General features: G+C 42.3%; 1 protein-coding gene and 1 long non-coding RNA gene across 2 annotated transcripts; one reads left to right on the forward strand and one right to left on the reverse strand.

Moving 5' to 3' along the window:
* Nucleotides 1-403: 403 nt before the first annotated feature.
* On the reverse strand, nt 404-6,161 carry LOC117861152 (uncharacterized). The gene is made up of 6 exons (XM_034744658.2): nt 5,783-6,161; nt 4,411-4,530; nt 3,352-3,465; nt 2,734-2,847; nt 729-1,432; nt 404-638 (listed from the first exon to the last, which is right to left on the reverse strand). Exons 1-6 carry the CDS (start codon nt 6,011-6,013, stop codon nt 632-634), a joined length of 1,290 nt encoding a protein of 429 aa, XP_034600549.1. The 5' UTR covers nt 6,014-6,161; the 3' UTR covers nt 404-631.
* On the forward strand, nt 1,453-2,506 carry LOC117861153 (uncharacterized). The gene is made up of 2 exons (XR_011898454.1): nt 1,453-2,053; nt 2,182-2,506. It is a non-coding gene; the product is annotated as an uncharacterized lncRNA (long non-coding RNA).
* Nucleotides 6,162-12,987: the final 6,826 nt, after the last annotated feature.

Genomic DNA, 12,987 nt, shown 5'->3' on the forward strand with positions numbered 1-12,987 from the left:
CGGCGGGGAAAGCACGGAGGCGGCGTGGCACACATCGGGGAGGTCCAGCGCAAAAGCATCACGGTTAGGATATGTAGATTAGTTAGTTTAGGTCCAATTCAAATTTGAACTCTCTCAATTTAAAATCCCACCTCCCACCTCCCGTAGGCCTGTCCATATATGGGAGCTCGGAGGCGCAGCGTCCTCCTCCGCCTAGCTGTCCTCGGGGACTGTACAGAGGTGCTGCCTGTGGCCGGAATCGATAGGCACGGCAGTGGCTCAGCAGAGGTGACCCGCGGGAAGCAAGAGGGTGAGGAGAAAAAAAAGAAGAAGGGCAATATGGACATTTCGCATGTAGGCATTTCGATCAGCTGATGTGGCATGCCACATAAGATCAATGACTGAATTCGACCAGACATAACAGTTTAGGGACCAAATCAGCTCTTTTGACGGTTCAGGGACAAAAACGATCTGGATGACCGATGGGGCTATTTTGCCTATTTCTTTCCGTAGCATGTGAGTGAGAGGTGCAACACATCAATATGCAGCAGCAGGCCACCAACAAATTGTTCGTGACTATAGTACACAATTTATGCACACCAAGTGCAATTTGTTTCCAAGACACCCTGCATATAGGACTTCCGCTCCGTCTTCAAGTACTACAAATGAAAACATGAAATATAATTAGATCAATAGTTGAGATTGAACAATAATAGAAATAAAGAGCATCACCAGAATTTGTTGCTTACAAATGTAGAAACGAGATCAAGGCGGAGATGATAGTGCCGACGAGCAGGCAGATAAGCAGGACATCGAGGTACCTCACACGTACCAGTTCCGGAATTCTCACTGTTGTGACTAGCATTAGATAGAGCCCTAGAACGATAGTGAGGAAGAAGAAGAGCCCTACAGCACCGTGTGCTATATCTTCATATTTTTCGTTAGGCTTTAATTCCCTGAATATGACCATGAGCGCGGAGATAAAGGTGCTCCAGTTGAGGATAAGAGAGGACAACTCAAAGATGCTGTCTAGGTTTTTATTAGCTTTTTCATCGGTGCCTTGTTGCTGCCCAGGCCATAGCTTTTGTTGAAGAAGGGAGGAAACAGCCACTAGAGGCAGGAAGATCATGGTGTAGGCATATCTCGTGTCGAATGAGATGAATACGAGGTATACCATCAGCACCAGATGGAATGATGATAGGAAGACAAAGGCACGGCCATACTTTGCCTTCGTCTTCAACGAAAAGAGGTCCGCGCAGAGGGCAATGAAGAAGGGTATCATGGCGAGTTTGAAAGTTATGTTGATATTGCTTGGTTCACTATCCTCAGAACTTTTCCTACTTGCCTTTGCAGCACTGGCGTATCCAATGAATGTGCAGACGGCGAACGCAAGGGCCTTCTGTGAGTATTTGAGGCAACGCTCCTGCTGCTTCTTTTTCATCTGATCAGCTACCTGCTTATTGTAGAGGGTAACGAAGGTTAGCTGCCGAATACGATTAAAAATAGTAAAAAGTCCAATTTACTACCTCGTGTATAGTCTAAGTCCAAATAGTAAAAAGTAACGAAAGGTTTACTTAACCCGGCCCTAAGTTTGCTAAACCGGGTTAAACTTCACCTTTGTCTCACATCTAAAACCAGCCTCGCTGAGTCGTTGGCCGGTTTTTATACCCATTTTGCTGAGTAGGCTTAACACGTCGATGGTCTACGTGGCATAACAAAGTTTAGTCCAGAACTCCCCCTCTCTGCTCTAATCCAAATGCCAACAGTTAGCCGGTGTCCTTCATTCTCCGTCGCTCTGCCAAGATTTGCCGCCGCCGGCGCAGCGCCTTGCTCCCAGCAGCCCGCACGGCCGCGCCCATGAGCGGCACCTGGCCTGGCCTGCCCTACGACGCGCAGCGCCTATGCTCTCGGCAGCCGTGCCCCCGCGCGCGCAGCACCCAGCCATGCTCCCGTACGTACGGCATCTGGTCGTGCCCCGCCGCCACCTGCTGCTTGGCAGATAAGCTCCATCTCGCCTCCGTGCTGCAGCTGGTTGTACCTCAGTGCGCAGCGCTGATAAGAAGCCCCTTCAATGGTGAACACCTATCTCGCGGTAGATAGCGGGCATTTGGTGTGTATGATTCCTTCACTCCATGCTCGGTAGGTGTTCGATGAAATTTTCCTTTACTAAAAAGTTGTCTGATTTGTCTCTGTTTTTCATAGCTTGGCTGCATCTGTGTCGTTGGAGACACTAGGAACGCTACAACCTGGTGACGATGCTGGGGATCCTACAAACTATTGTGGCAAGGCCATGTCAGTGCGCCCGGGATGAAGATCGCCGGCGCAAGCACTGGAACGGGGCGAAGACAAGTTTTTGACACAGGTGTTTTGTGCTGCGATCAAGCTGCAGCTTTTCTGTTCTTCTCTACCTCTTTTATTGGGTGTTTTGCAACTGAAAGAAGCACCTGTTCCTATAGGTAGCGAATAAAGGTGAAGATATGAGATAAAAAAGAAACTCAGGGGGTTAAGCCTTTCGTTACTTTAGATATGAGATAAAGGTGAAGTGTAACCCGGTTTAACAAACTCAGGGGGTTAAGTAAACCTTTCGTTACTTTAGGGGGTTATTTGGACTTAGACTATACATGGGTAGTAAATTAGACTTTTTCCTTAAAAATATGCGAATAAATAAAGCACACGGATAAGAGGTAGCCGTGTGATGCATTCCAACCACAGGATAAAGAAGTTAAGAATGTGGAAGGTCAAGAAGAAACCAACCTGAGCTGTTTCTGTTGATCGTGGAAGGTTTGATGGAACATCCACTACAACCTCAGGGACAGAATTATTGTTTCCAAACTTGACACCGTGTCGTGGAGTTAGAAAAGACGGTACCTGCAATGAAATGGCGCATCAAATGTATAGTTAAATGTAAGTACATTTCTTAAGATCATGTCCATTAAGTCGTTCCATGCAAGAAAAGTGTCATTTTTTGTAATCATAACTGTATGTGATAAATCTCACTCCAATCATGAAGTTACCACATAACAGAGACTATGGTCAACTAGTTGCTAAACTTTGGATTCGCCGTGCATGCTCTTTCTAGAAAGCTTTGCTTAATTTGCAGTATTAATCAGCTGTTCATAGATTTTTGGCCTAACTGCATTGCTGCAATTTTACGATATCAGTGAAAACTTGATATCATACACTACACCACAGCCTCAAATTGGCGAATAGCGAACTATCTGCTTCTTCTAGAGGATAATAAAGGTTAGCTGAGGAATCTGAATAAAAATTTGCGAATAAAGCATGTGGAGACAAGACAAAAGTAGCTAGGCCTGTGATGTATTTCAGCCACTGGATAAGGAAGTTAAGAGCGTCCAAGGTCAGGAAACCAACCTGAACTGTTTCTGTTGATGGTGGAAGGTTCGATGGAACCGGCATTACAACCTGAGGGACTGGATTATTGCTTCTAATCTTGGCAACGTCTCTCGGAGATAACCGAGCCTGTGCCTACAATGAAAAGGCACATCAAATGTTTAGTTAAATGCACATTTCTTATGATATATAATGTCCATTAAGTCGTTCCATGCAAGAAAAGTTTCATTGTAATCATAACTGTATGTGATAAGTCATAAGTAGTAGTCCCTCTCCAATCATGAAATTCCCACACAACAACAACTATAGTCAACTTGTTGCTAAACTTTGGATTCGCCGTGCATGCCCTTTCTATAAAGCTTTATCTAATTTGTAGTATTAACCAGTTCATAGATTTTTAGGCCTAACTGCATTGCTGCAATTGAACAACATTGGTCAACAAATTTATAAACATAATTTTAGGCCTAAACCAGTGTATCACTTCTTTTCAATCTAGCATGGAATCCAAAACTAAAAGACATAATTAGAATAATTGAACAAATGCATTCATTTCGATATCAAATATTATAATCCAGTTCTGTGGTGGATTATGATTACTACATACCCTTACATTGATGAATATTTAAAATGATATAAAACCCATTAGATGGATATATGTTTTCCTTTTTCTATGATTAATTAATGGCAATTTTCTTAGAGGCCACATTACAAAAAGCTAAACAATGTGTGAGCAGAAGGCACAAAGATATGGCTCTACCAGTTATGACTTAAAATTTAGGGCGCTGTCTAGGTCACAATCAGGTATTTTCCCCCCCACTCCACGCTAGAAATTCTTTTATTCTAATACCAATAATTTGTAGAACTTTCATCAGTTTTAGTTACAGTTGTTTAATGGAAGACGCACTTAACTTGATGATATTTGAATGAGGCGTGCGTGTGAGGTGGTGTGTCTAAGTGGATAATCTTCCCTATTGAATATACAGGTTTAAGGTTTGCAAAGAAAAATGGAAACACAAATAGAAAAATCAGAACTACACAGGCTATATGCTTGATCAAGAAATGGCAGGACACAAAACTAACCTGATGAGCAGTGACTCTCGGTTGTGGACGGTCCGCCCCAAGATCTGTATCAGCTGCCTCCAGTAAATTATTGTGATCACTTCCAGACTTTGGCGGCTGATCACTAAGAGGCACTATTTGCTGCAATCAAAACAAAGTTTCAGATGCGTACGTATACATGTATGCACACTTGCCTTACCAACGCTCACAAAGCATATATCCCAGATGCTGTAACATTTAAATGCAACTTTTTTCTCAGCATTCTTTTGTCTAACCTTTTCTGCTAATTCAGGTGGCATGGAGCAAGGTGTTCGATCATTGTTAAAATTTATGTATAGAATGAACCTGCTCAATTTTAAAATTAATTTTAACAACTAAATCACATCAAAAGTTCGATGATTTTGATGAACTCAATATGATTATGATTAAAACTACTCCACTGTCACAATGATGTTACTAAGTTTCCATAAAAAATGATCGACCACTGTTAAAATTTATGTATAGAATGTACCTGCTAAAATTTTAAAATTAATTTTTAAGAACCAAATCACATCAAAAGTTCGATGATTTTGATGAATTTAATATGATTATGGTTAAACTACTCTAGTATCACAATGATATGATGCTAAGTTTCCAAAAAATGATTTAGATAAATTATGAGTCAAATCTGTTGTACATTAGATGTAGGTAAATACCACCAAATTTTGGATTTTCCTTATCATATACGCCACCCTTCCAACCATATTACAAGAGTTGACTCATTCAACTCCCTGGACCTATTCCAATTCTACTGGGGACCAACTGCTGTCCAATCGGTAGGTAGGAAATCTCCTGCTGCCCACACTGTTCCTTTACAAGTACACCTAACCCGTTTCGCAAGAATTATTGAACTGGGACAAAAAAAAATTGTTTAAGGGTATCCAAATTACAAATTTGAGGAACAAAAAGGTTTGTATGCTTGAAACAAATCACAAACTCGTAAAACAAAATGTTTGTACACTCTGCTTGACAAAGAACTGTTCAACACGAACAAATGTCTTTCAACAAAAAGTTAAATTTGTATATGTCTAGAACAGAAAAGTTGTACAATCTCAAGAACAAATGTCTACACCAGATGGAACAAAAATTTATGAACACGGGCTCCGCTGGTTAGTAAATTTTGTGGGCCGCATGATACTGAACTTTGTCCAGTTTACCAACACGGATAAAATGTTTGTGGCCTTGTGGGATTTCCATCATTTTGCGATTACTTTGGCTGAGTTGATCGAATTAGAATATAAAAGTTTGGAAGAAACATGCTGAAAGGCTTTAAAGGAAAATCAGTGGACAGATGATGGAGAAGGCAACCCGATACAAAAGATGTGCAAGTTAAAGCTAAGGTGAAGGGACGTACTGCTACCGGCTTGTATGCCGGCCGGCCACCGAACGCCACCATGGACACGGCCTTGAGCCATCGCCACCGGCTCACCGGAGGCTCCCTTGCTCCTCCAAGGTCGTCATCACTGCCCTCACCGTGCTCTGCTTGCCATGAACCAGCTTCTGCTGCCAGCAGCTCCTTCGTCTCCGACGCTCGCCGCAGCCGCTCCCAGAGCAGTGTGGAGCGCTGCTCTACTGCTTCCAACATCCTGCTTGCTTTAAGGTCGCTCAACTAACCAACCAACGATCTCTTCTTTTCTTTCTTCCTGGAGACGATGGAGCTAGCGAGGAGGACGAATTGAAGGACGGAGAGGAGAAAGAGCTCAGTTGTTCGGAGGTGTTTGTTTCCTCTCAGACAGGGGGTGCTTATATCTTGGCGAGAGGTGGGCCGGGGCAAACCTACCTCTTTTATTTCTGACCGGGCCCATTACCTGCTACTCTTGGCCATTACTGAGTATTGTTATCTGGAAGACTGGAAGCACGTCATGGCTGCTCTCACTCTGCCTGGGCTCACCATGCCGACAGGTTATTGTTTAATTTCTACCATCACCGACTAGCGTGTACGACGTTTTTTTACGTAGCATTTATTACGTATCTAGACATAATACATATCTAAGTATATAGTAAAAATTATATATTAAAAAAAGTTAAAATGAATAGTAATATACAAGGACTACACAATTAGAAAACTAGAAATGGTACGAAAATTTACCACCCTGGCGGTTTCTAGGCGACCGTGAAAGATGGTGATCATCCGTGCTTTGAGTAGGATGGACGTGACGTTGCTCCTGCCGTGCTTCCGTCAAACCAAACGCTGGGCTGATAGGGTATATATTTTAGAAAGAAAGACTCTTTCAAAGCCAGTATATAGAAGTAGACGACAAGAAAGCTATATATAGTCATGCATTACTTTGGTATTTTTTATGAGCTCTTTTACTGTGCACAATACTACCAATGGTAGTATAGAGTATATGCTATTTTTTGGTATGGGTACAATTATAATTAGCACAACATATATTATTCAGTTATTTTTTTTCGAGCCGCTGCCACCGCCAGCATGCGGCGCCTATCGATTTGATAGCGCTTGTCCGCCGCCACCGCCCGCACGTCACGACGCCCGTCGATCTCCCAACAATGCTATTTTATATATTTTCAATCATATGCCTATACTACTCATACTACTCATGCATACTACATATACTACAGCTTAAGGTTTTAGTAGTATACAATTAATCTCAACCGTCGGATCGTTGCATACGAGTTATTTCGAACAGTACTGTAAAGAGCTCTTTATAAATGCTGTATAGATATAGTATAGGGGCGGCTCAAGATAAATGTGGAATTATTGGTGTCATCCATACTTTCGCTAACATCTTGCCGTGTTGTTTTTGTAAAGCCTGTATGTGCCTGTTATGTGGGATCGGGCTGGCCAATAATGCTGCAAGAACGTACTAGTCGGCATGACATCACTCTAGAGCTGATAGCTTGGAAGCTTGTGGCAAAACTAAATTATATAATGGTCACACAGGAGGATGTCGACATAAAGCAAGATTGGAAGGGATAGGAACGAAGTTGCTCATTATTTAGCCCTAGCTACTCCGTCCTTTCGAAATTATAAGACTTATATTTTGTTTCGTTAGGATAAACGATTGGCTAATAATTAATTAATCCATCGATGCATAATTGGTGTCATTACATTTGTATTAAAAATAAGCTCAATTGGTGTTATTACATTTGTATTAAAAAAACAATTTTCTTATGGGTGTACCTTTGTCGCATAAATGTTTGATGGAGTAACTGTTGGTGAAAATTTTGTTCTATTGAAACAAAGTGCGCTTTACATTTTCAAATGGAGAGAGTATGTTGTAACAAAATATCGTAGCATTACGAATTGAGCGTAGCTCAGCTGTTAGAGTTCTACCCAGGTTTGAATCCTCGATTCACAATTGGTGTTTGTATTTTTCTGAATTTATTTTAGAATTTAACCGGCGCTATTCTTTTATTTAGTGGTAGGTGACATGACCGTTGACAGCGAGGTGCCAGTGATGACTTTGTCAATCTTGAGGATATACGTTTATCCATAAGGGTGAGTGTGCGTGCGTGTATGTGAGCGCCTGCGAGTGTACTGTTTTTTTTAAAAAAAAGAAGGATGTTGTAGCGTTGGAAACTTTTCCAGATTTTGTTAAACCATTTATATAATAAAGAATATTATACGGTAATAAATAGAAACCTCCTTTCCGAAAAGGTAAGTGTTTATAAATTCAAACTCCAACTCCAAGGTGGCATTTGTTAGTCTTTGAGAAGAAATTAAAACAAACTTTTTTCTTGAATTGGACCGTTCCATTAGCCGGAACCACCAAATCGTTGGCAACCAAGCCCAACATACACCTTGTAAAATACTGTCAGCTATCAGATCAGTACCTAGGAAGTTTTTTGACCCAACAGCAGCTTAAAAGAGACATTTCAAAAAGTATGACCTCGCTAAGGAAAAAGCTGTTGTGCCTGGGATCACGCCAGCGCATAAACGCGGGACCTGCGCACGACCTATGGGCTGCTACAGCCCATACTTTTTTCTTTTTATTTCACTTTAAAAAAATACGATAACTTTCTAATGAAGTATCCATTTTCAATTTCATTTTCACCACTGCATTTCTTGTGATGAGATCTACAAAAACAAGACCTATAATGCATATATTTTAGAGTACCTTTTTGTGTACTAGCAATTTATATTGAATGTAGTGTAATTATTTATGTACTAAGTATGTAGCAACTTATGTGTAAAACTCTTAGCAAGAAGTTGTAAAACTTTTAGCAAGCACATTTATCTTTACATAAGTTGATATCAAGCATACTACCTAAGTTGTCATATTGCTTCACACAAGTTGCTATCTCTGTATAAGTTTGATACATTGCCTACACATAAGATGTTACAATGTATCTAAAAAGTTATTTCTTAGTTGTACATTAAGGTTCACACATAAGTTGTTGCATAGTTTGTATATAACTAGCTATTATGCACTAGTATAAATTGACAGCCACCTAAAACAGTTTCAAAATATAGTGAATATGGATCTAAAGATCTTGTTGCCAGAAATATAATGGTATAAACGGATTTGAAAATAGATGCTTAATGAGAAAGTAATTATCTATTAAAAAAATGCATCTACTTTTCTATCGATAACATCATCGCTAGTATCATTTGAAAGCGACATGCGTACATGGGTGAGAAAATGTTGTCCTCCTTTTCACATACATGCAACTTTTCTTTTGCTGCACTTTTAATTTCTTGGCGTCACGGGACAGGGTCGCGCACTCTCTCTGAACGCTCGTTATCCTGGTCCCTCGCAAAGTCCTTTTCATCTCGCAAAGCAAGCCACTCGCAGAGCTGAGGTCAAAGGCAGACGTTGTAAAGTTTCCACGACGATGGATGCCATGCATGCCTTCAGCGGCTGCATGCAGTCCTCATTAATGACGTTGGTTAGTCAGAGCTTTGGAAGGGGTGCGACTCTGGTTGGAGCCTTGGTGGCTGTGGGCCTGCCTGCTCCGGCCAAGACATGGTCTTAATTGTGAGTCTGGTTCCACCGTACGATGGATGCCATGTACGCCTTGAGCTGCTGCCATCCTCATTGGTTAATGACGTTGGTTAGTCAGAGCTTTCGAAGGGGTGCGTACGAAGCTGATCGATCAGAGATGCACTCAGGACGACGCTGATCAAGATGTCAACACGTTATTATAGTACGTGGCTAAAGGTTAGACCGCATCTTTCGACTTGTCGGCTGCAGCAGTAGGCATCGTCAAACTATGGATCGATCATTATAGTTTGGCATGTGGTCCACATGTTTTTGCACCGCTTCATATCTCTCCGGTCGACAAGACGACCTCATAACAGTCAACGGTGTCCATCAGGTTATAGGAAGCGTTACGATAAGACAACCTCGTAGTTTTGTTCTACGACAAGACAGAAACTCCCCTCTCCCAGAATAAAATCGATCCAAGTTCTTTATTTGTCTGAGGGGTGTTTGGATGCGGGGTACTAAACTTTAGGAGGGGTCACATCGGATGTTCGGACGCTAATTAGGAGGACTAAACATGTGCTAATTATAAAACTAACTGCAGAACCCCTATACTAATTCGCGAGACGAATCTATTAGGCCTAATTAATCCATCATTAGTAAATGGTTACTGTAGCACCACATTGTCAAATCATGGACTAATTAGGCTTAACAGATTCATCTCGCGAATTAGACTCCATCTGTGTAATTAGTTTTATAATTAGACTATATTTAATACTCCTAATTAGTATCAAACATCCGATGTGACAGGCACTAAAGTTTATGAACCTGTATCTACAGGCCCTGAGTCAGATGAAGAGAGGAGCTGGGCTAGGTAGGAAACAGGAGAACGGGCCATGGGGCGAAAGGGTCAAAGTGGGACTCGGACCACACGTACTGGTTGAGTCTACAGTGGCGTTTGCTTCAGTCTTGAGAAGAAATCAGACTTGCCGACTAGCTCTATTAAACCAAGCTGCTCTCGCTCTCTCGGTGTCAGCTGACACCGACGAGACCTTCTGCAGATCAGTGAGGAATCACTGTGCCATGCTGTTGTTGATCAGTAGAGCTGACACCGGTGTCGTGCTGGATGATATTGGAGGCGGATTGCGACTGTATTTGGAATATTTTTGAGAGCGGCAACAGAAGGAGACAGTTCACAAGTTAGGTTGGCTATATACTATGCAAATTAGTTAGGATGTGGCAAACGCATCAAACTTCTCTTAAATTTTGACGTGGTTTGGTATTTGAGGAATTGTTTCCAACTCTGATTATAAATGTCCAGATAGGACCGGAGCCTGCTAGCCCGGCATGCAGCGCGGTTTTTTAGCTCGGCCCAAGCCTGGCCCTTGCCGCTACCCATCATTATGCCGGGCGACACAAACACGGTCCGGTTTGAAGAGCTGGCCCGTTAAGAGCCCCTAACCCTTTGTGCCATATAGAAAGGAAAGCCAAGCCCTGCTAGCTCGCCACCCCGTCCTTCCGCCGCCTCACCACCACCACCGCTTGCCTCTATCATCCTCTCCGCACCGTGCTCTCTCTCTCTCTCGTCGCGCTTGGAGCCCCCCTCCCCTCCGCCACTGCTCCACTCCCACTCCCACCCCTCCCTCCCTCGCGGCCTCACCATGCTCTTACCAAGCTCGTGCCATGGCGGGCCGTTTGGCCAGCTTTAACTCTAAGTGACTTCAACGGGGCTTTTAACTTTAGTCTTAAGTCCTTATCCGACATATATATGTCTGCAAATAGTTGAGGTTCTTTGTTATAAATAGGCGGTACAAAATTCATTTTTGTTTATACTGGTTATTTGCCATTAAAATTTCTGAATCGCCGCTTGCAATACTAGAGTGAACCAAATCAACAGAAGTGAATAAAGTTTTATTGTTTACATACATTATTGCTAAAACTAATTTTTGAATCATTTCCCCAAAATGCTTCAACATCTATCGCAAAATTATCAAACTCGATCAATTTTAACGTCTTAATTTTGACCAAAAAAACAAATAATTACAATTAAAATCTAAAATGATTCACGGGCCTAGTTGAACCTGCCAGATGATTCCTACTTTGGCCCGTTCACTCTTTCCTAGCATTCTGTTTTTTTAAGAGCAACAGCATTCTGGTTTTTTTATTACACGTGAATGAAAATGACGAACGTGTGTGTGGCTCGATCCAGAATTTTTTATATTTTTTTTCCGATTTTGCAAAATAAATAGTCGAACCAAAAATTTGCAAATATAAACTTATGCCGCCACACCAAACGGCGGAAGACACTTATCGCCTGTTCAAACGACGGTTAGGGTCCTTATCGCCGTTTCACCTGGCGGCAAGGGACTTACCGCCCCCCCTCCGGCGGGCCGCTCACGGGTTCGAATGGCGGGGGATTCGAGGAAGCTTCGCCATTTGAACCGGCGGTAAGGGTGCCCCGCCAGTTCAAACGGCGGAAGGCATCCCTTACCGCTGGATGAATCAACAGGGTCCCCCATTATATAAACGACGCGTGTCGCGCCCCTCCAGACCAGATCGAGTGCCTAGGCACAGATTGACCGAGCGAGCCAGAGCGAGCTAGAAAGGGAGGGAGGGAGAGAAGAAGGAAGGAAGGAGGGGAGGGGGGGGGAGGGAGGGAGGGAAGGAGGAGGAGGTGGGAACAGTTCTTTGGTCGTCCTTCATTTCAGGTATGTTTTTAAATCTCGTAGTTTAGATAATGTAGATACTGTAGTGGATAGATGCGCATAGATCTAGTAGTTAGTTTAGTGGATCTGAGACTTAGAAAAATCTAGCAGATCTTAGACATAGGAAAATGTAGCTTAGTTAGTATAGTAGATTTAGCTTAGGTATTTAGTTCACAGTAAATTTAGTTTGTTGTTTTATGTAGATTAAATTTATATGAATATTATTTGCATTGCTAGGGTTACATTTTGTTTAGATATTGACAATGTAGTTTTTATAGAGCTACTTGGAATTATTAGATTTAGTGAGAACCTTTGTACTTGTCGCGTATATTATCTCGGGTAGATGCCTATGATAAATTTAGTTTGTAAGGTTGGTTTAGTATTAAATAGTTCTTAGTGTGCATGATAGAATCAAATGATTCCACCGTTTATTGAAATGAAGGTGTTGTTGTAGTTAACTGATTTAAGTTATTGAGAGTAATTTGGACTACTCATTTTGTGAATGTTGGCAGGCATGTCGAATAGTTTATATTTCCAAGTGTTCTATGATCTTGGGAGGTTATATATAGTTTAGAAGGGGTAGATTTTGCAGCGTACCTTCGGTGGTTCTTGCCGAGGACCAGGACGCGGGTCACGTACGTTCCGAGTCAGCCACCGATGGAGACCGCGCCTATCACATAGACGTACCCTCGCTCGAGGGACGTCAACTTCGACGTTGCGGTAAGCTTCTGCATCATTTGTTACTCAAACTACATCATGTGGTGTGGCTAACTGGAACCCTATCCTCTTTCCAAAAGTACGACGTTATTGCAGAGGTTGCCACTGAGCTGAGGTACAGCGTCGACCACTTCCAGCAGCTGTCTATACAGCAGCACAAGACGTTGTACAGGCGAGCCTTGGGCACCTGCAGTAGGTTCCTGAGGGCCGTCAGCTGCCGTGGTGATCACAGGGATGTCGTGCTTCCA

This window comes from Setaria viridis, chromosome 6 (genome assembly GCF_005286985.2).
Source record: "Setaria viridis chromosome 6, Setaria_viridis_v4.0, whole genome shotgun sequence".
Lineage (NCBI taxonomy): Eukaryota > Viridiplantae > Streptophyta > Magnoliopsida > Poales > Poaceae > Setaria > Setaria viridis.